At 49.5% G+C, this 26,871-nt stretch overlaps 4 protein-coding genes across 4 annotated transcripts; all 4 read left to right on the top strand.

The window, feature by feature from the left end:
- Window positions 1-2,132: 2,132 nt before the first annotated feature.
- On the top strand, window positions 2,133-3,762 carry ASPSYDRAFT_33887 (MFS transporter; the record flags this gene model as incomplete). Its single annotated transcript, XM_040845157.1, has 5 exons — window positions 2,133-2,336; window positions 2,500-2,822; window positions 2,885-3,144; window positions 3,194-3,563; window positions 3,624-3,762. 5 exons carry the CDS (start codon window positions 2,133-2,135, stop codon window positions 3,760-3,762), a joined length of 1,296 nt encoding a protein of 431 aa, XP_040699677.1.
- Window positions 3,763-4,474: 712 nt separating this feature from the next.
- ASPSYDRAFT_48133 (SNAP receptor SNC2) lies at window positions 4,475-6,005 on the top strand (the record flags this gene model as incomplete). Its single annotated transcript, XM_040847573.1, has 3 exons — window positions 4,475-5,070; window positions 5,301-5,532; window positions 5,607-6,005. Coding segments are annotated over exons 1-3 (365 nt in total), but the record flags the coding sequence as incomplete, so codon positions are not given.
- Window positions 6,006-7,097: 1,092 nt separating this feature from the next.
- On the top strand, window positions 7,098-9,922 carry argEF (bifunctional acetylglutamate kinase/N-acetyl-gamma-glutamyl-phosphate reductase; the record flags this gene model as incomplete). The annotated part of the gene is made up of 3 exons (XM_040849788.1): window positions 7,098-9,518; window positions 9,572-9,812; window positions 9,867-9,922. The coding sequence occupies 3 exons, from the start codon at window positions 7,098-7,100 to the stop codon at window positions 9,920-9,922; spliced, it is 2,718 nt and encodes a 905-aa protein (XP_040699675.1).
- A 947-nt stretch (window positions 9,923-10,869) lies between these two features.
- Window positions 10,870-25,995, top strand: ASPSYDRAFT_207491 (uncharacterized protein; the record flags this gene model as incomplete). Its single annotated transcript, XM_040843922.1, has 17 exons — window positions 10,870-10,916; window positions 10,993-11,133; window positions 11,187-11,321; window positions 11,372-11,780; window positions 11,873-12,424; window positions 12,474-13,220; window positions 14,836-15,039; window positions 15,139-15,627; window positions 15,682-16,002; window positions 16,079-16,353; window positions 20,058-20,171; window positions 21,722-21,846; window positions 22,039-22,475; window positions 22,529-22,918; window positions 22,971-23,541; window positions 23,674-23,874; window positions 24,344-25,995. The coding sequence occupies exons 2-17, from the start codon at window positions 11,105-11,107 to the stop codon at window positions 25,993-25,995; spliced, it is 6,651 nt and encodes a 2,216-aa protein (XP_040699674.1). The 5' UTR covers window positions 10,870-10,916; window positions 10,993-11,104.
- Window positions 25,996-26,871: the final 876 nt, after the last annotated feature.

Below are 26,871 nucleotides of genomic sequence, written 5' to 3'. Positions count from 1 at the left end.
TGCCCGGATTCCACAGCGTAAGACAGTGGTATCCTTCCGGTCACATCAGCAGCATCTGGGTCAGCTTTGGCTCTCAATAAAAGCCTGGTCATCTCCGGGTTTTCCTTTTCTGCAGCTCGAGAAAGTGGCATTCTGCCGTTCTTATCCACAACGCTGGGGTCAGCACCCGCTCTCAACAGCTGCCTTACTATCTCGGGTTCCTCTCGTTCGACTGCACAAGACAATGGCGTTTGTTCATTGGGATCTGGAATGTCAGGATCAACGTTACTATGCGCTAGAATAATCTGAACCATTACATGATGGGCCATTTCTACAGCGCAGAACAATGGTGTCTGTCCGCTAAAGTTTTTGGTGTTTGGGTCAAGATCAGGGCGTTGTATAAGCATCTTCACTATCTCCTCATGTTCTTTATCCACGGCGCGTGATAGGGGCGTCTCCTCATCGGGATCCAGAACGTTGGGGTCGACATCGCTGCGCCTGAGAAGCATCTGCACCATTCCTAAAGATCTCTTTGCGATTGCTCGACACAGTGGTGGGAAGCCATCACTATCCGGTGTGTTCGGGTCGACATCACTGCGGCCCAGAAGCAGGTCCACGATTCCTTCGTGACCTTGATTCACGGCGCAGCATAGGGGGGTAAGTCCGTTTGAATTAGGAGTGTTGCATTGTACATCCCCATTTCCCAGCAAGAACCGGACAATTTCATGGTTTCCCTTTGCAACCGCGCAAAACAGAGGAGTTTGTCCACTAGGGTCTGGAGTGTTTGGGTCACTGCCAGCGCCCAGAAGCATTTGGGCTATTGTAGTATGATCATTTTCAACAGCCCAGGACAAAGGCGTTTGCCCGTTGGAATCCGGAAGATTAATGTCCACGCCAGGACACTCTAGCAAACGACGCACAACCCCTGTATGTCCCTTTTTGGCAGCCGAGCATAGGGGAGATAAACCGTTCTTAGTTTCTTGCGAATTAAGCTCAACAGAGCGTGTTTCAAGCAGGAGTTGAAGTACATTCTCGTGCCCCTCGTCCGCAGCCCATGCGACAGGCGTTCGGTTGTCTGGGTCTGTGCAGTTCAAATTCACGCCGGGCGTGGTCAATAACAATTTCACGATCGTGTCGTAACCCTGGCTAGCAGCTAGGAAAAGGGCCACCTCCAATTTGTTTGGGGTGGGTGGTGCACCTTCAGATGCCATTGCTTGTCGTATGAACTCGTGATCGTGTGTTCAAGAAAGGAGATGACGGTTAAAAGGGATCGGAATCGACATCCATGGGCGCAAACCGACATTCAAGGTCCAGAACAGACAAGGCCAATTCAATCCTCAGCTTGCTAGAGATAGAATTGGCTAGCGCGTGTGTCTGTCTCGCGAACTTTGTTCTATGATTTTTCTTATCCCGATTCCACGCAAACTTGCAGGATCAGCAGCCGCGCTTGTGCCGAATCTTGAAATGACGATGAAGACGAAGGACCGCACTAGAGCTCGACACGTGTGTCGCTGTCACTGGCTCTTGAGAGTCTCAACAGGGAACTCAATTGTGCTAAAATGTAGCACACTGGAGTTGATTGAAATTTATGGTCGGTTTTGACGATGGAATCATACTCTAGGGTAAGAGTTACGGCCCTGTGTAATGCTCTAGCTTTGCCGGTTTGGGCATGGCTGTCAATGCCCGAACCTATTTATATGTGCCTAACCGACAATTATGTCAGGTCAGGTTCCCAGATGATTCAAATGGTTCCTTCGCAAATGAATTTCGCAGATCGGACTGAAACACTCGCTCCCTTACTTGGCTCCTCTCAGCGTTGGCGCCAGTTCACTGGGCGTCGGAGCAGGCTATTAAGGCCGACGGTGCACAACTTGAACTAAGCCGTTCTGGACTACATATAACGACCTCGATCGATTTTCGATATTAAGTCTGTGCATAAGCTTCAGAATGTCCTCACAGCAAAAGCCATCATACGGGGTTGACTGGACGGAACTTCTTAGAACCCCGCGTCATCCAAGCCCGAAGTTTCCCCGCCTCTCCAACACGAACAAGACGACTACGTACCATGACTCAGAGATACGAAGAAATTCATATATATCAACCATGAATCTGATTCCCCTCCTCCATTTGTTTTCAACTTTCGATCTGTAACTATGTCGTCAACAGCGACTATAGAGCTCGCCCCTCGTGACGAACTGCGCACTGTGCCAGGCGAACCTGAGCAATACGGGCCTAGTCCAGATGCGCCCGTCGCCCGAGTCAAACAAAAATGGAACGAGCCTTCCATCAATAAATGGCGTGTAGCAGCAGCCTTTGCCAGCTTTGCAGTTGTGGGTGCCAGTGATGGTGTTTATGGTGTGAGTGTCATTAAACGCATGGACAAATTCTTTTGTCGACGTGGTCAACTGATATTGGTGTAGGCTTTAGTTCCCTACGTATGAATGCCCAGCGCCTCGCTCTAGCAGCAACGGCATTTTTCGCGGATTGCTGGGTTCCATACTAATGGTGATCTCATTCTAGATACGTGAGGAATTCGGCTTGTCCACCACCGTGGTCTCGTTGATATTCGTGACTCCATTCGTGGGCTATACAGTGGCATCCATGATAGTGAACAAGATACATATGACTTTTGGCCAAAGAGGCATTGCGATCATCGCGCCAATATGCCACCTCGTTCCATTCATCCTCATGGCCACCGTTCCCCGCTTCCCGGTTTTGTTGGTCGCTTATGCCTTCGTTGGACTCGGTAATGGACTTATCGATGCCGGCTGGAACGCATGGGTCGGCGACATGGTGAACGCTAGTTTATTGATGGGACTTTTGCATGCATGTTATGGACTAGGGTGTGTGTGTGACGCCAATACTCTTGGGGATATCAAATTGCTGATATATTTAACGCGCCCAGAGCGACAGTGAGTCCAGCTATTGCAACTGCAATGATTGATCATGGTCTCAAGTGGTCGACGTTCTATCTCACCTTAGTTGGCGGATCCGCCATGGAACTCACCACCAGCGGACTGCTTTTCTGGCCGGAAGATGGTGATCGATTCCGGACAAACAACCCCAGAACAAGCTCGTCAGGACACTCCCGAACGACTGAGGCCATGAAAAACCGAGTAACCTGGGTTCTGGCTCTCTTTCTCTTTGCTTATATGGGCGTTGAGGGTAAGATATGGCCTTGATATTCAACCTGCCGCATACTAAAGTGTCATAGTATCAATCGGCGGCTGGATTGTCGAATTTATGATTCAAGTTCGCGACGGAGGCGCGGTGGCATCCGGGCTTGTTCCTACTGGGTTTTGGGCCGGCATCACAGTTGGTCGAGTCGTGCTCGGGTTTGCGAACGAATTCTTCGGTGAGCGACTTGCAGTGATCATTTACCTAGCGCTTTCTATAGCGCTTGAGCTGGTATTCTGGCTTGTCCCGAATTTCATTGTTTCCGCCGTGGCCGTCGCCTTGATAGGCTTCTGTACTGGGCCCCTATTCCCAGCTGCGGTCACAATCGCTGCCAAACTACTTCCGAAGCACTTGCACACCCCCAGCATTGGTCTCGTCTCTGCATTCGGGGGTAGTGGCGCCGCTATGTATGACTCTCCTTTGCAGCGGTTGACGCACGCACTAATTTAACTATTACCTTTTGTTAGATTACCTTTTATTGCCGGTGCTATCGCGCAGCCACATGGTGTAGGAAGCTTGCAACCCTTTGCCTTGGCTCTTCTTGTTACACTTGGTATTCTCTGGCTACTCTTGCCGAGAAGAGCCCAGCATACCCACGATAGCTGATTTTGTCTAAACATATTCCGGTCATGCGGGTTTGTAAGTATTGCTCGGACCATACGGAACCTTACCCTCCTCGCAGTCGCGTATCCCTTTTCGTGATTCTACCTTTGACTGATGCGCTATTTTGCTGGCAGGTTTTACAAACTGCACCGCTCCTTGTAAATCATAAAGTCGACAGATAATCTCGCCCATCGGTCTCGTCGACTGCCACATATGCCAGTCTTCTTCCCGAAAGAGGGGCTCGACTATAGCTTTTCCGCCGTCAGCTACTGTATGTAAGCAAAAGTAACCATGATCTTCACAGCAAAATATGGGCTTTCTATGACGGCCTGTGAAGTGCAAAATCCACAGGTCTAATACTACTCATTCGGCTGAATGTATATACTCGTCACGTAGCTGATCCACGGCACTGAGCGGCCATGGACGAGTACAACAAAAAGTCGTCAATTCACTCATTAATTATATGACAAAACATTCACCCAACGTCTCTCCTATGGTCGGTCAAATAAGTGGTATAATCGGCCGGAAATTAGCTGTCGTCTTGGAACCACAAGATCTTGTCCAGTCCGGCATGCAGGGCAACCCGGTGCGCGGATGGGTTAAAAGCTGTAACATGGATAGTCCCATGAATGGGAATTGGGCGCCTCAGGTTTGCGCTCGTCCCGCCCCCTTTTACTTTGTAAGAAACCGATATTTCCGGCCGAAAGCAAGACGGAGGAAATTGCCTAGTGAAACTCCAGCCATGGTCCATTTGTCCTATTCATAAAGCCCGCGGCGATTGGTTCTAGCCGGAAAAATTGATCGCTGCCTATTCATCGCACCCAAGAATAACTTCACAGCTGTGGCAGTGGCCCAAGCGTCACGTGTTGCCACCCCGACGAACCGAAACGAAACCGCCTGTCATCTCCAGCAACCGCCCAATCCGTCACACTCGTCAGCCTCCCATTCTTCCCATCTCACTCTCTTCTCGCATCTCGTCAGCGTCCTCCTCGCCTTTTTACGATCCGTAAACCTGGTCTCCTGGATATATTGCCCCCTCGCCAGTTCTCGAACTCCCCTCCAGCGGCCCGTTCTCCCTGATACGCCCGGCCCGCCAGCGAACTCTGGATAATTTGCGACACCTGGTCTTGTGATCGCCCCGACGCAGTTTATCAACACTCGCGATCTATATCGAAGTTTTCGCACAACTCCATCATGTCTGAGCAACCGTACGACCCGTATATCCCTTCTGGCTCTAACGCCAACGCCAACGCCGCCGGCGGCAGTGCTACCGCAGAAAATGGTGACAACCGCACACGGGAAATCGACCGGGTAAGTCCATGGTATTGTCAACCTTTGAAACACTGTCTTGGGAGACCTTATATCTTCTCTATCGGTTTGAGGCGCCCGACGTGGAATATCTCCATGGTTTGATCATTAGCGACCATAATTTTCGATAGTGTTATGATGGTCCTTCCTATTGCCGCGACAGCCTCATTGCTTCGCCTTTTTACTGTATATACTTTCTATTGCAATGTTTGCTAACTGATTTCCTGTGACAGAAAATCCAAGAAACTGTCGATACCATGCGTTCCAACATCTTCAAGGTCTCCGAGCGTGGTGAGCGTCTAGATTCGTTGCAGGATAAGACCGACAACCTGGCTGTGTCAGCTCAAGGTTTCCGCAGAGGTGCCAACCGCGTGCGAAAGCAAATGTGGTGGAAAGACATGAAGATGCGCGTGTGTCTGATTATTTGTATCATCCTTTTGCTTGTGGTGATCATCGTCCCAGCTGGTAAGACCCACATCGAGTCCCACGCTACTCACGAGGTGCGATATGGAAAGATGCTAACGTCGGTGCCATTGTAGTTGTCACCACCACTAAATAATGATGGTCATGTTTTCTGGAGTGGAGACATTTCGCCCAGGATCTCTGCGATCAACCCGCTGCAGCTTTTGTTTCCAGCCTCTAATATCTTACGTGCTTTTTATTGGGCGTCAATTCCTGCTGCTGTCACGAATAAAGCCTTTGTTTTAGCAGGCCTTGAACGCGAAGAATTGATCTGGTTCTTTTGAATGAGGGCTATGCCACACGACTCGTCGACGGCGAAGATGTAAATGATACTCTGGTGTTTGTTTTCCCTTTTTTCTTTTTCTTGAGGATGTGATTACCGACTTTCCCTTCTGATGTGCTATTGTGTTGTTCGTCCTAGCCTTCTATAATGAATGTTATCATACCTTGTCTCCGACAGCAAAACTATTGCGGGTGTTATTCCGTACAGGAGTACAACCCCCGTCGCGTAGATACTAGGTACTACTACTCGTAGACACCACCCCTCGGAATCCCGCCAAGGAATGAGAAATCGAGATCTAATTCGGCTGCGAGCACCAGGCAGTGGGCCATACGAGAAATGACCGAGGCCAACGTTGACTTGACTAACGAAATGTCGCACTCCCGAGGAGAAATTATCATTAGCTAAAGGATCAGATAATAAAAAAGACCCGCACAGTTGGGAAAGTCGCATCTGGGCTCCTCTGGTCTATCCACACCGTAACGAGGAACGGACTCTATTCGCTGGGACACCGCTAGTATGGGGGTAGAGGGGTCTTCAACGAGGGAGAGGATCTAATCTGATAATCGTGTGGCATGACAGGCGAAGCGAGTCTGAAGAAATCACCCACTCAGGTGCCATATACCCTGGTTCTTGTTCCGACGTAGCCCCAGTAAAAATATGGCTGAAAATGGCTGCAGAGATCTCTTGCCTGGCTGTCTGAGTCATGGGCGGTCTGTCGGGTCCGATTCTCGCTCCATCTTCTCATCCACGGTCTACAAGTATTTTTTTCCCTCTTTGGCATTTCCTGCAAGGAGACCATTGGGCTGTTAAGTTACTCGTACTACGGAGTACATATATCTCTCGAGGCCCCTATAAATCGCGCAGCTCCGAGTTGCAGCCTGGTCTTCCGCATTCCCCTCTACTTCTCCGCCGGATTTGGGGGTTCTCGACCCGAAAGAACCTTGGGTAAGAGAGAACCTGCAGTAAGTCGTGCTGAGCCCCCAATTGTGTCCTTGTCCCAATTTTTTTGCTTTTTCGCGCTTCGAAGAAAGGGAAAAGCAAATCCTGGCTGCAAAAGGGCGGTGCCTGGGTGACGGTTCCATATTATTCGTTGGGGGGCGGCAAATTCGTCCCTACGGTCGAACCCGCAGCAGCTCCGCACAACTTTCCATTTTTCCCTCATTGACTGTGACTCCTCCGCTCGCCGCCTTCTCCGTCCTTATACTTGCTCCGCGCCCTCTCTGACTCTCTCTTCCTTTGCGCTCCTCTAGGTTTTCCATCCAATTTGCTCGGAAGAAGCTGCCGCATGCCGGTTGACAGGATGTTCTCCCTTCGCACCGCTGTGCGGAGAGCTTCCACCGCAAAGCCCCTCCGAGCGCTCTCCGCACCGCACGCCGTCGCATCTGCCAGACTTTGCTCTCCCACAACCCGGGCCTCGCTGAGGGCGTCTGCGGTGCCGCTGCTGCAGAGCCGCCACTACTCCCGCGCCGCCGACACACATCTTTCCTCTACTCGGACCACCGTCGTCCAGTTGCTGAGTAACATCGGCTCGAAGCGTGAGGTCCAGCAGTATCTCTCTCACTTCACCTCCGTCTCCTCGCAGCAATTTGCCGTCATCAAGGTCGGTGGTGCGATTATCACTGAACATCTCGAGACTCTCTCTTCCGCCCTCGCCTTCCTTAACCATGTTGGCCTTTACCCTATCGTCGTTCACGGCGCCGGTCCCCAGCTGAACCGCATGCTTGAGGCTGCCGGTGTGGAGCCACAATTTGAGGATGGTATCCGAGTCACGGATGGCAAGACCTTGGCACTGGCCCGGAAGTTGTTTTTGGAGGAGAACTTGAAGTTGGTTGAGGAGTTGGAGCGCATGGGTGTGAGGGCCCGCCCTCTCACTGCTGGCGTCTTCCAGGCCGACTACCTCGACAAGGAGAAGTACAACCTCGTTGGCAAGATCAATGGTGTTAACAAGACCCCCATTGAATCGGCAATCGAGGCCGGTTGCCTTCCCATTCTCACGTCCATGGCGGAGACTCCCGACGGCCAGGTACTCAACGTCAACGCTGACGTCGCGGCCGGAGAGCTCGCGCGTTCCCTTCAGCCTCTTAAGATCGTTTACCTTGCTGAGAAGGGTGGTCTGTTCAACGGTGATACCGGCGAGAAGATTTCCAGCATCAACCTCGACGAGGAATACGATCACTTGATGACACAGTGGTGGGTGCGTCACGGCACTCGCCTGAAGATTAAGGAAATGAAGGATCTTCTCAGCGATCTTCCCCGTTCCTCCAGCGTTGCCATCATTCACCCGGCCGATCTGCAGAAGGAGCTTTTTACTGACTCGGGTGCTGGAACCTTGATCCGCCGAGGAAACAAGGTGCACACCAAGACTTCTCTCTCTGAGTTTGAGGACTTGGCCCAATTGAAGGAAGTCTTGGTCCGTGACCGTGAAGGGCTCGATGCCCGGGCCACTGTTGACCGCTATGTCGAGGGTCTCAAGGAGCGCGACTTCAAGGCCTACTACGACGAGCCTATGGAGGCTCTGGCCGTTGTTCTGCCCCAGGCGAAGGACTCCGTCACCTCTGCTGCCCACCTTGCCACTTTCACCATCACCAAGTCTGGGTGGTTGACAAACGTGGCCGACAACGTGTTCGCTGCGATCAAGAAGGATCATCCCAAGCTTGTCTGGACTGTCAAGGAAGATGACGAGAACCTCACTTGGTTCTTCGACAAGGCCGACGGCAGTCTCAGCCGAGAAGGTGAGGTTCTTTTCTGGTACGGCGTTGAGAGCGGCGATGAGGTGAAGCTCTTGGTCCAAGAGTTCACTCAGCACGGTCGCCAGATGTTCGGTGACATCAACCTTGAGTCTAGACTTCAGCGCGCTGCCCAGGCAGCTGCTAACATTGGCAAGCCCCTGGGTGCTTCCGCAGGCCAGAAGCGTACATTTTCTACCGCCACCAACGCGCTCCGCGCGTCTCGCTTCGGACGCCCCGCGGCTCCTATCCAAAGTGTCCGTACTTACGCAACAACCAACCCTAACCCTCCTCTCGGAGAGAAGAACAACTCCAACCCCAAGCCTTCCAAGGTTGCCCTCATCGGTGCTCGTGGGTACACTGGACAAGCTCTGATCAGCCTTATCAACGCTCACCCCCATCTGGACCTGCGCCATGTCTCTTCTCGCGAGCTGGCTGGCAAGAAGCTACAGGGCTACGACAAGCGTGAGATCATCTATGAGAACTTGAGTCCCGAAGATGTCAAGCGCATGTCATCCAACGGTGATGTCGACTGCTGGGTGATGGCCCTTCCCAACGGTGTCTGCAAGCCCTTCGTTGATGCTGTTGACCAGGGTGCCCACGACGGAAACGTGATTGTCGACCTGAGCGCCGACTACCGTTTCGACGACAAGTGGACCTATGGCCTGCCCGAGCTGGTCAGTCGCTCCAAGATCGCCCAGGCTACTCGTATTTCCAACCCCGGCTGCTATGCCACCGGAACTCAGGTTGCTATCGCTCCTATTGTTCCCCACCTCGGTGGACAACCCACCGTCTTTGGTGTTTCTGGATACTCCGGCGCTGGCACCAAGCCAAGCCCCAAGAACGATGTCCAGAACCTCACCAACAACATCATCCCTTACTCCTTGACGGATCACGTTCACGAGAGGGAGATCAGCGCTCAGCTTGGTACCCCCATTGCCTTCATGCCCCATGTTGCGGTTTGGTTCCAGGGTATCTCTGTATGCTTATCCACCTCCCACAGTTCGCCATTCTTCCGCTAACACATTTTTAGCTCACAATCAACATCCCTCTCAAGGAGGCCATGTCCTCTCGTGATATCCGCAACATCTACCAGGACCGCTACGCTGGCGAGAAGCTTGTGAAGATCATCGGCGAGCCACCCGTTGTCAAGGACATTGCTGGCCGCCACGGCGTTGAAGTCGGCGGCTTTGCCGTTCACTCCAAGGAGAACCGCGTCGTTGTATGCGCCACCATTGACAACCTCCTCAAGGGTGCCGCCACCCAATGCCTGCGTAAGTTTTTCACTTCTCTTAATAATCCCTACGGTACTAACATGAATATTTTAGAAAACATGAACCTTGCCCTCGGGTATAGCGAGTACGAGGGCATTCCTCTTGAATAGACATTTAGCGCTTGTTATAAATCCTGTGTCGTATAAAAACCGGTTTAGTTGGTGGGTAGGTCTGTGAGATAAATTCGAACCTGGTTTTTTTTGTTCTTTTTTCACCGTCCGTCTGAATTGAAAATATCTTTATTTTCCTGGTGCCGATATGTATTTTCAATGTCTCTGGTTGCATTTCTCATACATACCCTGTTTGCATCTCCGGGTTGCTATCATGAATCAGGGATTGTTAGGTTGGTAAGAGTTAGGCTTGGCTCTTGCAGGGGTCCATAGTTAACGTACATCCAGTTTTACATTACTTTTTGTTTTCATACTAAATTACTGTCTTCCTTCATTTATACTTTATACTCGTTTCCACAGCTTGTTACTCATTTTGTCGCTTCACAAAAAAACCTGATTCACCGGCGTTATACGTTATAAGGACTTTGGTAGAGAGGGAATGAAATGTCTCTGTTTCATTCAAAACTGTTTCTTGAGCAAGTTTCCCCTTTCCAGGACCGGTAGTCGCGAAGCGTGTCGCATCACGTCACGGCCTTGAGGAGGTTTTATATTCTAGAAATGCTCTCACTCCTCCGGCTCTTCTCTATCCCTACCACGTCTCGACACCTTCTCCTCAATCCATCTGAACCATCGCCCCGACTTTTCTCAGCTTCCATCTACGCTTGTAGTGGATAGGGGTTACTCCCAATTCGCCTTTGGCCAGTCATCCTTGCCATCCTTCCCCTTATCTTGTCTATCAACCGTGAACTAAATCAAGACAACGCGTTACATGTGACGAAGACGCGAAAGGAGAGTTACGAACAGGAAATCATAGAACTGCTATTTGAAAGACATGTTCTACAGTCACGAAGGTACGCTTATCAATCCTTTCCTCCTAGTAAACTGTTGGCAGAATCTACATTTTTATACTCAGCAAGTCTCAGAGGTAGTATGCTAACCATATCATTCTCCATGTAGTACTTACATCTCCCGAGCACGGAGTGGCCACGGTTTGGTATGCCATCATCATCAACGAGCAATCGGATATATTGATAAAACACTCCAAAATACTGACAACACTACTCCTGCAGGCTAGTTGCCACTCTTGGTGCGAGGTCTGTCTCTAGGAGACTGAACCGGAAGACCATACAGGATGTGGATGTTCCTAAGGCTTGTGCTGTCATCATAGACCCAGCGGCGCCGATGGCCCTCAGGCTCCAGAGTAATCTTTTGTAAGCCCTCCTTCACCTTACGAGAGCTCGAGGTTGATGGTCTTCGGTGTTAGATATGGTGTTTCAAGGGTTTACAGCCAGCAATGTGGATATACTCTGCTCGATGTTCAAGCGATGCATGATAGAATGAGGCAGATGCTGAGATCGGTTCCGGCTGGAGGGCTAGACCCAACTGCCGGAAAGGCAAGGTTTGTTTTCTATTTTGATTTACATTCTTGCACTGACTGAATTATCCTAGGCCTGATCAGCTCGTCATACCGTACGATCCTTCCTTCCTGCCGGAAAATAATCTTCCTGGGCTGGGCCTAGATCTCTCGAAACTGAACAGGTTGCTTGACATGGATCCAAGTCAACAGTCTAGCGTTTTCTTGCCTCAAACTCCGGACCTCAGTCAATCCGCCCTTTCAAGTAGTTCGGCTCTGCGCCTAAACCTTGGTTCTGATGACAACATTCTGAGAGACAACGGTGGATTTAGCTCCGAAGCAGATATTTCCAGTTCCGTTCAAGGTGGTCTTGACTTTGGGGTTTTGGCGAACGAAGATGGGGGCGTGCTCCTTCAGCCTGACTTTGAGTTTGATGAGGATGGCAATATAATCGAATTGGGCCATAGACAACAAACTGAAGCGAGGCCGCAGCCCGACCATGCTGTGCAAGGAACCGGAATGAATGAATTGACATTTGATGATCAGGTAAGCTTTTGTGTTAGCTTCAAAGCGTAAGTGCTTAACGGGTCAAATAGCCGCTGCTGGCCGAGAAAGACATTGAAATGGCAATAACAAATGAACCAGCTCGACCAACTCGCCATGCACAGCTCTTTGGCATAGGCGACGACCCTGTAGTTCAACCGGACGTTATCGATAACCGTAATGAAGCGACAGCTGCACAAAGGCAAAGAGCTCCTAAAGTTCTCTCAACAGATGGACAAACGGGACTTCGTAATGTCGACTTGGCCCGCATGAATGACGAATATTTGCATAACATGGTAGTGACTGCAAGGCAAAAGCGAAACAACAAGATACCAACACAGGCGAAAAAGAATGCAACGTATTGGGTTTTCGGTCTGGGTATCGGCCGTGTAGGTGCCGGTGTTGGAACAGCTCAATTTACTCACCCATTGCGCTTCTTCTCCGGCGATGAGCTATACAATACTCTTGCTCCCAATAAATTAAGTCGCAAACGCCCTTTTGATGATGAATCTGAGTCTGAGGCACGTCGTGTACGCGCAAGAGAGGAAGACGACACACATCTGGGCAGGTTGGAGCTCGTGGATGACAATAATTTCTGGAACCAGGTACAACTCTATAATTAACTTCGAGAACCAGTAACGCTAACTTCTCAAGGATGTTGAGCTTGCCCGTCATGCATCACCACCTCTTCATGATGGAAACTCCTCGCAAATGCCCTGGAACATCACGGCCTCCGTGCAAAGCTCCCGCCATGACGTCTCCGCGGCCAATGTATTCCGGGGCACCGGAAGCGTGAGTGACTTGTCATCCCGTGGTATTCCCGAGTCAGTCGTCTCTTTCGGCAGAGAAGCTAGCGTCGGTATCTCAGGGATTTCACGGGTACGTAACCGGCTAACCAGCGCAAGCCCTCTCGCTGGACGCGGGTTTCCTTACGACATAGACTCGCTGTCAATTCCTGGTTATCATGACGACCTCGACAAGCTGGAAGGCTTTGACCTAGGCCATTACCTTGATGGCGATACTATGGAAAACAGTGATTCTATCCCAGACGCTGCTGGTCCGGCGTATACAAGCCAGCAAGAACTTCAGAACAGTCTCACGGAATCAGCCATGGACCAGGAGAGTATAAACTTCCTGGATTTCCTGGCTGCTAAGATAGCCTCGGTGACGTCGGCAGAAAATGCTACCGAAAGTACATCCAATGATCCTGAGATCACATTCGCGACTCTACTGCCTCCACAGAAAACTTCTCCCGCAGTCGCTACACAGGGTCTCATGCATATCCTTGCACTTGCGACTAAGGGTTTTCTTTCAGTACGCCAGAGCGCATACGAAGACCAGAGCAGCGCAGATCATGGTGTCCGTTACGAGTATGGGGAAATTTTCATACGTTTACCGGAGGTCTAGGATGTTATGCTCAGTAACATCGTTTATACGCGGTCGGTGACAGTTGTGTTCTTTATCTTATTCTACTTTTACGCAGTTACTTTTTCTTCTTCCCTGGTTCGGGTCATTTGCATCAACTGTTCGAGTAACAAGATTTGCATTTCACTAACAGTTAAATTGACATATCCAAGGAGCTTCAAAGCACCTCGATTGAATATTAGCTGTTGCAAATAAAGTTAATAATAATTTAATAAAGCAATTTTAATTGCTAAGTTAACTTTTTTTTTTTTTTTTTTTTTTCCCTTCTTCAGCGCCGAGGCTTATATTAATTATCTTTTGTTCCATGGTGTAAATATATAGTTTGAGTGGAGATGGTTTGGTTCCGTTTGGTTTGGATACATCTTCTGATACGTCAAGTCAGGTATGTACAGTATAGTATGTACATACCGTTGAATAACACGCTGTGAAATATCATTTTTATACTTCAACTTGATTTAGGTCTGTTCATCGAAAATTAAAATACTATCATATTAGGAGTATTGAATCAGTACATGAAATCCTCAATCATTATCGTAGTCTTATATTACGCAATAATTACCCGTCCTCCCCCTCAAGCCCCAGGATATAAAGCAACCCTACTCTAACCTCAGCTTACGGACCGGACCCGCATGCGCTCTGTTTAAGGCCTCTGGCTCGGACGCGGGGAAGCTGCGCGCGTTGTTGACGGTGGCTGTGGCTGTGCCGCGACATTGTTCCTGCGCCTGCGGTCGGGTACTTTCTTCACCCGTTCGTTTCATAACAAAGCCAACGGCAGGTTCAAGATAAACGTGAGGTCCAGATTATGTATATATTCACATTGTTTTAAGTATAATAGAGATAGGTTGTAACCAAGAAGCAGTTTGTCCTGAAATACCACAATCCCACATTCTCATTCGCTGTAACTTCAGCTGTACTAGTACAAGTGAGTTGGGTGTTCTGTACGCGTACACCATACGCAGTATCTACAGTACTTTAGTCTTACACCAGATCACGGTATGGAAGGGTATTACTACTTTACTATTCTGAACGAAGAACCATATAGCATATGATCCTGAAATGAGAGCAGCTCAGAGAAAGGATATCCTTGTATTATGATTAGTGGGCAACTGGATGAATCGAGCAGGCACTGAAATACTTTATGATCCCACCCCTCCTTAGACGCCGGATTGCCTTTTATTGGCGTGTCCTAGAATAGCAACGATTAAATGGATGGACGGGGGACGCCGACTATGATAGCAGCGAGCTCCCAGTCAGACTGAGGAATTTGTTTCTGCTTACTGGCCGTGTGGGCTTCGTCAGCCGCGTGACAGGGTGACGCCGTGTGAAATTTTGGTGTCGCGGGGCGTTTGAAGAGCGAATGTTATCTTTTATAATAGTAAGAAAAGGGTGAAGACATGGAAACATTTACTTTTTGGATTTGGGGATTCTCTGTCGGAAGCTAGCTGGTGAAGTTATTCCATTGCCGTGGACAGGCATGATTACGGTGTGGTAAGCTTTCGTGACGCTCGCGTAAGTTAACCGCGGCTTAGTACTGTTTCGTCTCGTCTCGTCTCCGTTCCGTCTTCTTCCTTTTCAACTTTCCCACCCTGAGAGGCGTGCCTGTCTGCCCAGCTCCCCCAACTTCCATCCCATCCGCCTCTCTCAGTCGCTTTCTCATCTCGTTTTCAAGTCGGGGGCTCCCTTTAATCCTTCCACCATCGATTTTTTCGCCCCTTTAGTCGTGAACATGGGTCGGACCGTCGACCAGGAAGTTCACGCGGCGTTTGTCGAGTTCCGCGCTAAGGAGGACGATAAGGTGCGTGACTCCTGTATTTCGCGTAATATTTCAGCAAAACCGCTTCAACACCATCTCGTCACCGAACTGACATGACAATCCTCGTTTCCCCCAAAACAGTGTCTCTCCGTTCAGTGCATCTACTGCCAACAGATCCGCGCAAAAAACACATCGCGCCAGAAGCAGCACCTGCTTGAGTGCCCTGGTCTTCGTGGCGCTCAGGCTCAGGCTCAAACACAGCCCGCTCAGCCAACGCCAAATGGTATCGGCGCTGCGAATGGATACCCCCCCAATCCTAGTGCTCCAGCTCCAGCAGCACCGGGCCCTGCACCGAGCCATGCCGGTCTCTCAACGCCTGGCGGCGCGATGATGTCGAACGGGGTCAATCCTCATGCGACTCCCATGCAGACGCCCCTTCAGAACCTATCTGGACGCCCCTCGTTGCCAGCTTCTGGCCCCGTCGCTGGCCCCTCTGCCCCCGCGCCGCAGCAGGCCGCTCGCACCACCCCGAAAGCGAAGCCAAAGACGTCGACTTCAAGTCTCCCTGCTCCTCCCCTCGATGATGTCCATGCTGCGTTCGTTGAGTTCCGCGCGAAGGAGGAAGACAAGGTAAGTAGCTCGGTAGACCCAATGAGAAGTGAGACCGGTCCTGACGCGGAACAGTGTCTCTCCGTGCAGTGCATTTACTGCCAACAGGTACGCGCAAAGAATACTAGTCGACAACGCCAGCATCTCCTAGAATGCCCCACCTACCTTAGTGTTATGAAAGACTCGATCCCCGCGAACAACCTCCTCCACACATTTCCCGAAGGTGAAGTCGCGCGGTCACTTCAGATACCTGCTCCTAGCCTCGAGCTGGATTTCCGCTTGAGCCTTAAGGTGAACCCGAAGGTTGGCGTTGGCCCTGGTATCTGGGGCACAAGAGACTGGGTCACGTTCGTTGGTGGCCAGTGGGCTGGAAGATGGGGTAAAGGAGTGGTTGTGGTAAGTTTTTTCCCAATGCCTTGGTTTTGTGTGGACTCTTTGCTAACGACAGTAGCCCGGTGGACAAGACTCCCAGGTTATGACCAAGGATTCCACAAGCCTTCGAGCAAGCTTCCTGCTACAAACAGCAGACGATCCCCCGGCGTTCATTGTCGTCAAAACCACTGGATGGTTGACAGGCGCGAAAGATGTGTTGGACAAGCTAGGCGACTCTTCAATGGCGGATGGGATAAACCCTAATTCATACAAGTATCGCGTGAACCTCACCATGGAGACTGGTGATGACCGCTACACTTTCCTGAATACACTGATGTGGATTGCCAGCGGCTGCCGCAGGGGCCAAGAAAGTGAGTAACTCCAATACCGCTATTGCCACAGTATACTGATTAGCTTATAGTCATCTTTGATTCCTTCCGCGTCAACTAATACGACACGATCTTGCACCTGTTTTTATTACCGTTTCGAGCGAGCACTGGTTGTTTATGGGGTAAAATTGAATTCTCTATTTGATTCTGCCCGCACTCTTTTATTCTACTTGTTTTGATATGTATGGTGTTATATTTCCTACTTATTAAATACCGAAAGATTTGTCCAGGAGTTGTTGCCTTGTATTTTTGTCCCTGGTCACGTCCTTGCTTTTAGGACCCCTTCTCGCCCGGTTCACATTATACTTGTCTGGTGCCTTCTGTTGAAATTTGTAATGTTTCCTTTCCAGGAGACGCAAGAACGTGAGTATGATGTTTTCACTTAGTGTGTATTCTTGTGCTCTGGAAAGGAAAATTGGCTGTGACTGGTATATCTGTATCTTCATTTCTCGAGTTTTCCAACTAGCTTGATTATATTACGGATGCGTAATCTGCTTTTGTGCTTGTAAAATAAGGACCTGTGAATTCCCTGTTCAAGTTAGTTTTATCTCTTTGGTGATAGTCGGCTGATATACTGTATCATCATTACCGCCAGTGGCACATATCACTAGCCGAGTAACTAAGCTAAAGGATTGTTGCAGAGTGCCTTAGGAGCAAACCCAGCAATTTGACCGCCCGCATATCTTCTTAGATATACTACACTCGGCAATGGTGTTGTAAAGAAACTTCTTATCCCTGGAGGTAAGATACAGTATTTACTATACTTTTTTTAGTAAGTCCTCCCTAATAACCTTATAAAGTACTCTACCGGGTAATTATTATCTAGCAAATCTCTTTTATTCTTGTTTATTTTAAGTAATATACTAAGACTATAACTAGAATCAGCCTATAACTATATGTTAAGAAGTAGCTTTGATGAATTTTTCTATAATACTGCCCTTAGAATGCTGGTGGTGAAAAAGCGGATTGTCCTGGATATATAAGCCTGCGTGCCTGGTTGGTAAGCGCTATCTACGAGAATCGCGTGGAGTTCTTTGCCTCTTTCTGGTCCCCAGGTACATTATGGATATCACACGGAGCTGGTGCCTTTCTCTCCGGAACAGGCTATTGACGCTGCAATTGCGGCTGATGAGGAGGGATTCATGGATGTGCTGGAGGTGTTTGCTCATCGGTACAGCGCCCAGGCTCGTCTTGATCACCAGATCTTCGTGGATTTGTTTCAAAACGGCTGCATTCCTGGTCTGGCAGTTGATGGCGAAGCATGAGCACCTGTAGATAGGTCAGTGATAGCTTCCTGGTTGGCGACACGCATCAGAGAGCCCACACTCAAATATAAGAAGCAGGTGACAGGAGACTATAAGTATTTGTTCTCCATGATGATGGTATTGTGTCAAAGGTAATTTGCCATCAATGTACTATAGCCTGCTGTATCTGGCGGAAATCTTTGATATTGCCTCCTAAGCCATTTTCGTGGCGAGGCTTTCGTTTCTTTCAATCTGCCTCGTTGCAAATTTGATGCAATCGCCTCTAGTTTTCGATCTCGAATACGATGGGTATTGGTCAAAAAACAAGCATAACTTGCCAGGCATGAGCTAGGAAATCTGTAGAATACTGGATGTTAAAAAAATATTGACCCGGTTTCACAGCTAGTTGCAACGATACTTTAATGTTATGTAGAAGGCATTGGATTATCAATACTACTATTTAAATAAGAAATATCAGATTAAACAACATTAACTCCTTATTACTCCATACTAAAACTGCATGAACGAATGACAGACATAACCTTAAGTCTAAATACCCTCACTTGCCTCCAAGGGAAAACTATGCCAATCCTCCTCCCAGCTCTCTGACTTTACAGGCCAGAGCTCGCGGAATGTCTCCTCATATGGAGCCAGGCCCACCTTAAGTCCCCCATGTTCCCTCCTTTTTAAATCTCTCAATCTCGTACCGATCTCTTTCACGTCGACCTGGATGTCCGCGGGGTTATTTCCGACTCTGGGGATCCTCATGCAGTCCCAATGCCGGGCCATAATTGACGCGATAGGCTTGAGATCTTGTGGGATCCAGGTAGTTGATGTTTTTACTCTTAGATATTGCAGCGAGCGTGCCCCAGCGGTTATGATTTTGGTGAAGATCTCTCGAGCGAGTGGTTCGTCCACTGCTGCGCGTACAAGGAGTTCCTGGTCGGGTATTTGCTGAGGATCTATATAATCAGCGTCGCTAACTAGAGACTCAGGATCGGGCTCCCTCAGATGCAGCTGGAGCTCTAAGTGTGTGAGGTAAGTAAATACTCCAAGAGCTTGATACATTGTGGCTTCGCTTTCTAATGCAGTACCCCGGGTGCGTAAGATAGAAACTCGTAAGTCGCGGATATTCGGACAGTGTGCTTGAATCTGCTGGACTCGACTGACTGTCATAAGAGGGCCTGGTAGGCTAGAACATGGTAATAATATAAGTGATAGGGTATGTAGTGACGCTCCATGGAATTGTAGGATCGTTTGGAACGTGTTCTCGTGTCTATGTACTCCGGAGAAATGGACTTTCTTAAGAGGAGGAAGTGCTAGGACAAACGAGGCCGCGGCTTTATCTAAATATATAGCCTCATCTAGGCTGTAATCCATGTTATGGCCCACAGGATCCTTTAAGTCTATCGCCAGGACCCTGAGAGACTCAAAGCTGTGGGAACTGGCAGATAACAAAGTTTTTGTATCCACCCGCCAGAGATGGAGAACCTGGAGGGTAGAAAAGTCGAGCTTGTTCTCCCAGAGTTTGAATGAAGATATTGTAGCAGGGTGCAGACTCCACCGTTGCAGGCGTGCCTGCTTTGGCGGGCCAGATCCATGCTTCGTAGGGCTGTTTGGGAAGAAGCCTTGCCAGGGTGGTCGCCCTCGTTTTACAGCCTCATAACGTTCTAGACAGGCCTCGATCGGCCTTCGTACAACATGCACTTCTCTCAAGTTTAGCGCGAGTTCTGCCGATATTTGCATCACTGCCTCCTCATTATATGCCACGTTGCCATCGTGGTCGTAATGCGTTATAGGGACAAGAGCACTGGTTAGGTTTGGAGATGTAGCCAGGGTAAAGTCTCTGTTGTCAACGTCCTGTGGGTGGTGCGCATGGTAGTGAAGGCTTGGGAGCTTGAATGCCATGTTGTGCAGTCTACAGTCAGGTAATTTCTGATGCAGGGTATCTAGTAATAGAGGTGGAAACGGAATCTCGCAGGCCCAGATCAAATCCTGGAGTCCGGATAATTGGTTGACTAGATTGACTAGGGATTCCCATTTATTGTCATCCTTGTATTGACGAGGAGTCCTGAATAGATTCCAGATTGCCGGATCATAGTACTCGTCGATGCAAGTCAAGTCGTCCAGATCATTTGTATAATATGAATGTTTGGAGTGGTATCCTCCTTCATTCGGAAACATGATTGATAGTCTGCGGACGTCGGCAAAGGCAGACGCAAACTGGAGGAGGTCAGTCCATCGCTTAACACCCTCATCGAGGGGAGCCCTGATTGTAACACGTCGGAAGCGATGTTTACTAGCGACCCGGTAGCAATATTTGTTGACGAGAGCTAGGGAAGACAGGCTGGGCTGGTAGCCTGAAGCGACATATTCATAGACACGGTCGAGGACCTCTAAGGGCAGGGAAAGAAAGGACGCCATGTTGCATGTAGATTCTAACTAGAAGAAGCCTTATTTATTTATGCCTGGTCCGCCAAGCCCTACCCCTCTTGAATCACCCCCGAATAGAGCCATCTTCATACAGCAGTCTCCACGCCCGTTTTCTTCGCTTATTGCTGTTCGGATCGTACTGGAACAAAACCATTCCTCTACGAGTGGTGCCAGCCATATCCACATCAGCCTCATCACCATAATAGAGGGCATTGTAGATGAATGTTTTCACCACGGGGTCCCCTCCAACGCGCTCCCTGAGTGTGTCGATCATTTGTACACTTCTTTTTTCATATCGCTGGATTTCTCTTTCTGCTAACCGGGATCTTAGCTGATTAGGAATATAAAGGAGGATCTGGGTGCTGTTATCAGGCTGGTTAAATAAGTTAAGGTCAATACTAGACCCAACAGGCGGCTCATACACTTTCCCCCCTGGCAGGACAACAGGGTTAGTCACTGGGATATCCCTTATTATATTAAGGGTTTTCTCCCGAAAACCTATGTATGTTATGTTATTTAGGTCGACTTCGTCGCTCCAAGCATAAGAGAAAACCTCCCAGAAATATACCTATAATGATCAGCAAAGGTCAGAATAACCCATCACATACCATGCACATACCATCCAGACAGCCCGCTGCGAGACAATGGTCACCATTGAACAGCCATGTAGACCGTTGGTGCTAAATTGAAATGGTTCGTCGCCAAATTGTCTCTGGTTGTCGCTGCGGCTTCCGAGCCTTGGTTAGCTAGAATGTTTTAATAGAAAATAGCTCTCATGTGGAGACTTACCTGTAACAAAAAAAACCGTCAGAATTTCCGAAATAATCGTTCTCCCTGTCATGTAGCAAGACCTGGGGAAGGTAATAATCTGCTTGCTCTACGGTCGGCTTTTTCCCATCGTAATGTATTTGCCAATATGTAACGTTAGTATGGACCTGGATACTGTATAGAGTTAGAGTTAGTGAGTAGTTCACAATCCCACGATGGGAATGGTGATACCTAAATAGTTTATATACATATACATAGCGCATATTGAATGAACATTTCAAAAGGTGGGCTCCCTGAACTGCAGTACTACCAGTCATGCTAGGTATGGAGAAAACGCCTAATTGCCTAACTCCGTCTACATCAATTCAACCAATCTGTTTATGTGAGGCATCGCTGCCTCTGTAATTTCTCAACAACATATATAAAGCGTGTATCCTGCTCCTATAGCGGTCTTGATAATATAGAAATGATATTATCTTTAAATGAGAGATGGCATTTCGGAGACCAATATCTCAGCTAGGTGCTTAGCCGTTACTGTGTTGTCTAAAATCTCCGGGTGTTCTAAATCAAGGACAGCGGAACCATTCTAAATATAACTGTTCATAATGAGGAGCCATTGTGAGTCAACTGTAAAGTCTAAAGGCAAGTCAGATACCAGCATCAAATTTCAAACCATTAACAGGTCGAAGGCCATTGGCGAAACTACACTTTAGAAGTTGGATATTCATGGAAACGGAGTTACCGACTGATAGATCATAGATCTTTTGCAGTTCTGCGATAAGCGACTTGTGACCTTATCGTGCCGAAGACCCGTCTGCCCTCGCTGCTGCATCCAATAGCACTGCGGTAAAAGACAAATTCAATGGTCCTGGTATCTTGCCCCAGCGGCGGCTTGAACCGCTCAACAAGGCCATGGCCGCCATGCAAAATTTTCCACCTAATCGCCGATTCTAGACATGGGGAGACAACAACCCCAGCGGGCCTCTCGCTTGTTAAGCTTTCGATACGGCCAATCGCCTCAAGTTACAACCACCGTATCTTTCCACTCTTCCAATCTGCATCTCCACCTCGGTGTTAACATGGATGTATCGCCGTGATCGTCCTGTTTTGCGTTCGATTGACTGGACTTAATTCGTCATCTTATAAGTTAAGACCAACCCCATGCTTCTCTGACCCTTGGCTTGGTTGCTCTTCCAAGTGTCCATCCCACAGATATTGAAGCCCAGGTTATTTGAGGCAACCGTTTCTGGTTATGTCGCACTACCGTGAGCGCTCTGGGATTGAAAGCACGAGACATGACTCTTCTCGCTCGAGCACGGGTTCGGATTCCGTAGATTCAAGGCCTCCGGCTAGGCAGGGATCAACATCGACTTCCCAGCGGGAGAGATCAAGTTCCCCACCAAGGTCTTCTGAGATCACACGCATATACTCTGGTGTCTATCTCGACGACCATTCCGTTTATTATGGCGATGACAATGAAGGCTCAACAGATCGTGGCACCTCGCGAGGAAACAATGAGAAAGATTTAGACGTGGCACTCGAAGTCAGGAACGGGATTGTCAACGAAAGGGACTTTGACCTGGAGGCAAACAGGCCGGGACCAACAGCTGAAATGGAGAAGACTAGGACAGCTTGTTCGGGTCAACCACCTGATCCCAAGCTTGTAAGTAAACTACGGTTGTCCTGTTTACTATCAGTATATTAACTACTCTACAGGTTACATGGGATGGGCCAGATGACCCTGGAAACCCCAAAAATTGGACCATAAAAAAGAAATGGGCGATTGTAGTGACAGTGTCGTTATTCACGTTCATTTCCCCGGTCTCCTCTTCCATGGTGGCACCAGCTTTGACTACCATGTCCAAAGATCTGAACATTACAGATGCTGTCGAATCTCAGCTTACGCTTTCAATCTTCGTTCTGGCTTACGCTGTCGGCCCGCTTTTCCTTGGTCCTCTTTCCGAAATCTATGGCAGGGTGATCGTTCTGCAATTGTCCAATCTGTTTTACCTAGTTTTCAATATTGCCTGCGGTGTGGCGCAAACTAAGACGCAGGTGATCGTTTGTCGACTCTTCTCTGGACTAGGTGGCAGTGCTCCAATGGCGGTACGTTGTTCTCCAACCCTAAAATGTTTGACACATTCTAATTTTAACATAGGTTGGTGGTGCGGTTTTATCAGACTGCTTCAGACCTGAAGAACGAGGCAAAGGTGTTGCTATCTACAGTCTGGCCCCTCTCCTTGGCCCGGCAGTTGGGCCCATCGCTGGCGGGTTTATCGCAGAGTACACAACATGGCGCTGGGTCTTCTACGCGACTTCTATTGCCGACGGGATCATCCAAATAGCCGGTCTCTTCTTTCTGAAAGAGACCTACGCACCTATTCTCCTTGGCAGACGCGCAAAGAAAATCCGTGCTGAAACGGGCGACTCTTCCTATCAAACGGAAGTAGAGCGCCAAAACAAGACACTCAGCGAAACACTCAGCTCGGCTCTTGTACGTCCTTTCCGCCTGTTGACGACACAGCCAATTGTGCAAGCGCTTGCTGTTTACCTCGCTTACATGTACGGGATCATTTACCTCGTCCTTTCGACCTTTCCGACTCTCTGGACAGGCGAACAATACTACAACGAATCTATCGGCATTGGCGGATTGAACTACATCTCACTAGGAGTAGGGTTCTGGCTTGGTTCTCAGATTTGCGCCCCGCTCAACGATCGAGTCTACCGCCGTTTGAAGGCAAGGAATGATGGTACCGGTAAACCTGAATTCCGAGTCCCCCTTCTCAGCATCCCAGCTTTCCTCACCCCAGCCAGCTTGTTTATATATGGCTGGACAGGCGAGAATCACACACACTGGATAGCACCGAACATCGGTGCTGCAATGTTCGGCATGGGGACCATTGTCACCTTCCAATGTGCACAGACGTACATGATTGACTCGTATACACGGTTCGCAGCAAGTGCTCTAGCAGCGACATCGTTTTTGCGGTCAATATGTGGGTTCGCGTTTCCGCTCTTTGCGCCTTATATGTATGATGCACTGCAATTTGGGTGGGGAAATAGTCTCCTCGGTTTCATTTCGTTGGGGCTGGGGATTCTGGCGCCGATATTTCTATGGAAGTTTGGTGGTGCGCTGAGGAAGAGGAGTCCGTATGCGGCGGGTTAGACCGAGTACCTATTAATATGCATCCAGGCTAGTTAATCAAGAGTTGATATCGCATATCATTCGCTACACAAATTGCACCGCGCAAGGGGTGCGGTATGTTACGGTGGCACGATGAGTCGCTGTACTAGACTTGTCTGAGTGTTTCCGAGAGACTCGATAACTAGTGTGTGGAAAGAGGGAAACGTATTTGCCTCGAACAGCTGTTGTGGTCTAATTTGCCTTGAAATGCCGCGGCATGATTTTGCTTGTCATATTTTAGCGTGGTGATCAAGCCGAGCCAAGCTTGCGGCTTTGCTGTCGCCGTGATGGTGATAAGCGCCCCCTACGCGACTTTCACTCAGCTTCCCCACTCCAAAAACGCGGAGTTTCAGCTCTGCAGCTTCAGGCAGCGACGAGCGAGCCACACAAGCTCTTCAGATCCCCGTGGCTTCCAGTGCTGAAGAATTCATTCGTATTCTTTGGAAACCCACTGGACACCATGCTTCCACTGTTTCTGTTGTCGCTTGTTTCGCTCTCCAGTGCAGCCCCTTTCATCCATTGGAAGAACTGCACCCTGGAGAATTTCCCAGCATTGTCGAACATTGGGCTGCCTGCTGAGTACGCCCCTTTGATAGGACCCGCGCCCGGTCTTGACTGTGCTGAACTCCAGGTGTCCCTGGACTGGAGCCGTCCTCATGGAGAGACCATCACCCTGGGCATGTCAAGATACAGAGCTCCCGGTTCCGGAAAGCGAAATGGCAGTATCATATATAACCCGGGTGGGCCAGGAGGTGTTGCCTCGATATCGTCCATGGCCCAAGCTATCGGCATCCCTTTCTATACAAACGGAACGATCAAGAACTACGACGTGATTGGACTCGACCTCCGTGGCATTGGCTTGAGCACTCCAGTAAAATGTGACCCAACACTGTACAACAAACGCGCTTCGCTGTTTCCCTCGACCGAAGCAGAATTTGAAGCATTGGTGGAGTCAAACCGAGCATTTGGCGAGAGTTGCCGCAACAAGACCGGTGCTCTATTCTACAACCTCGATACCGCCAGCGTCGCAAGAGATCTCGAGGCCGTTCGCATTGCACTCCAGGAAGAGAAGTTGAACTTAATCGGACTCTCTTACGGCACTCAGATCGGCGCCCAGTATGCAGAGTTGTACCCCGAACACGTTGGGAGATTGGTCCTCGATGGGAACGTCGACCACTCGCAGACCGAAACAACTGCCTTGCAAACTGAGTCCTCCACCTACGAGGACGTCCTGAATCACTTCTTTACCTGGTGTAATATCACCGCAACTACGGATGAATGCCCGCTCAAGGGCCAAAATCTCCCCCAGATCTTCGACGACCTCGTCACCCTCGCTGATGCATCCCCTATTTCCGCGCCCGGATGCAGAGGGAACCAGAGCACTTGCCGCCCGTTCGTGACAGGCGAAGATATCCGCCTCAACGTCCAAGGAAACGGGTACCTGAACTTCGTAGAACCAGTTCCCGGCAGGGGGTCATCGAGCTGGGCAAACCTAGCGCATGTCCTCAACGAAACCATCGCCGGCAACGCCACGGGCCTCTCCTCCACGATAGCCACCAGGGAGACTGACCCTTCATTCCCCTCCCTCGCAGTCGGATGCCTCGACTGGCTACACAGCTCCACAACCCTGTCGCAGCTCAAATACAAGTCTCAGCTCGGCCACTACCTCGCACCGCACACAAAGGGCGCTACTCAGTCCTACCTCTACGAAGCCGGCTGCATTGGCTGGCCCGCGCCCGTGAAGAACCCGCCTCACACTCTCAATCAAACCGCCATGGCGAAGGCGCCGCCAATCCTGATGGTTAACGCCTTCCATGATCCCGAGACTAGCTATGTCTGGGCGCATGGCCTGTTGGCGCAGATTCCGTCGGCAATTCTGCTGACGAGAGATGGGAGTGGCCATACGTCTTATTCTCTGGGTGGCGCAGCGTCAAAGGCGATTGATGCTTTCCTTGCTGATGGGACTCTTCCGGAGCCGAATACTGTTGTGGACTCATAATGTATGTTGAACGATTGGGATAGTCCGATTTAGGAATCCTTTTGAACTTTCTTGAACTTATCAGGTATTGCTAGCCTTGGCGTATGAGCGCGATATTCTGAACATACTAGACAGATAGATCATGTCGTACTATCTTGTTTTAATGGAATTTTGACACGTATAGTAAACATATGCGCATGATAAATACGTTTCCGGCTATAACCATAAGACGTATGGCAATCCAAGGGTTGCGCATATTTAGTGAACACCACGGGAAGTTCAATGGCCTGGCGACGCAGGAGCACGAGAACGGCAAACATTTAGGGCATGATATGCACGTGGTTGCGGCCAGGGACGTGTTGCAAAGCCCGGAGAGTGCCTATCTAAGCCAGTAAGGTTAGTTTAGCGAGTCTCAAAACATATTTCAACCCAGCTTGTGATCTACGAATCATGGCAGATCGGTGGTCGTGGCGAGATGACCCAGGAAGCAGCCCGTCTTACAGCACGGCGAACGATTCGATCAGTTCCGGAGTGAGGGTCCCGGCGATATAGCGAACGAAGCAGATGAAATGGAGCGGAGAGGCCGCAAAAAGCTCAGTCCAAGTCAAACAAGTCTCTTCAAAATGCATCCGGGTTGTCCAAGAAAACATTCATATGTATCCCGTTGAGTAATTGGGTAATGTTGAAACTAACTTTGAGGGCCCTCCTGGAATGGAAGTTCATTGTTCTCCAGAGGACAAAGGCAAGGGAAAGGCAGGAGGTGCATTCAATTTGCACTGAACGTTTATCCTCGCCAGTAAGCAAAACGATCACGCTCGTCGCGGAGGACATCCGGGTCGCCACTTTTTTGCGGTAGGTAAAGTGGAAAGTGTACCTTCTCTGATTGAGGTTCCCGCT

The sequence above is a fragment of the Aspergillus sydowii genome (assembly GCF_001890705.1).
Source record: "Aspergillus sydowii CBS 593.65 unplaced genomic scaffold ASPSYscaffold_10, whole genome shotgun sequence".
Lineage (NCBI taxonomy): Eukaryota > Fungi > Ascomycota > Eurotiomycetes > Eurotiales > Aspergillaceae > Aspergillus > Aspergillus sydowii.
This window is presented reverse-complemented; position numbering and strand designations above follow the sequence as displayed.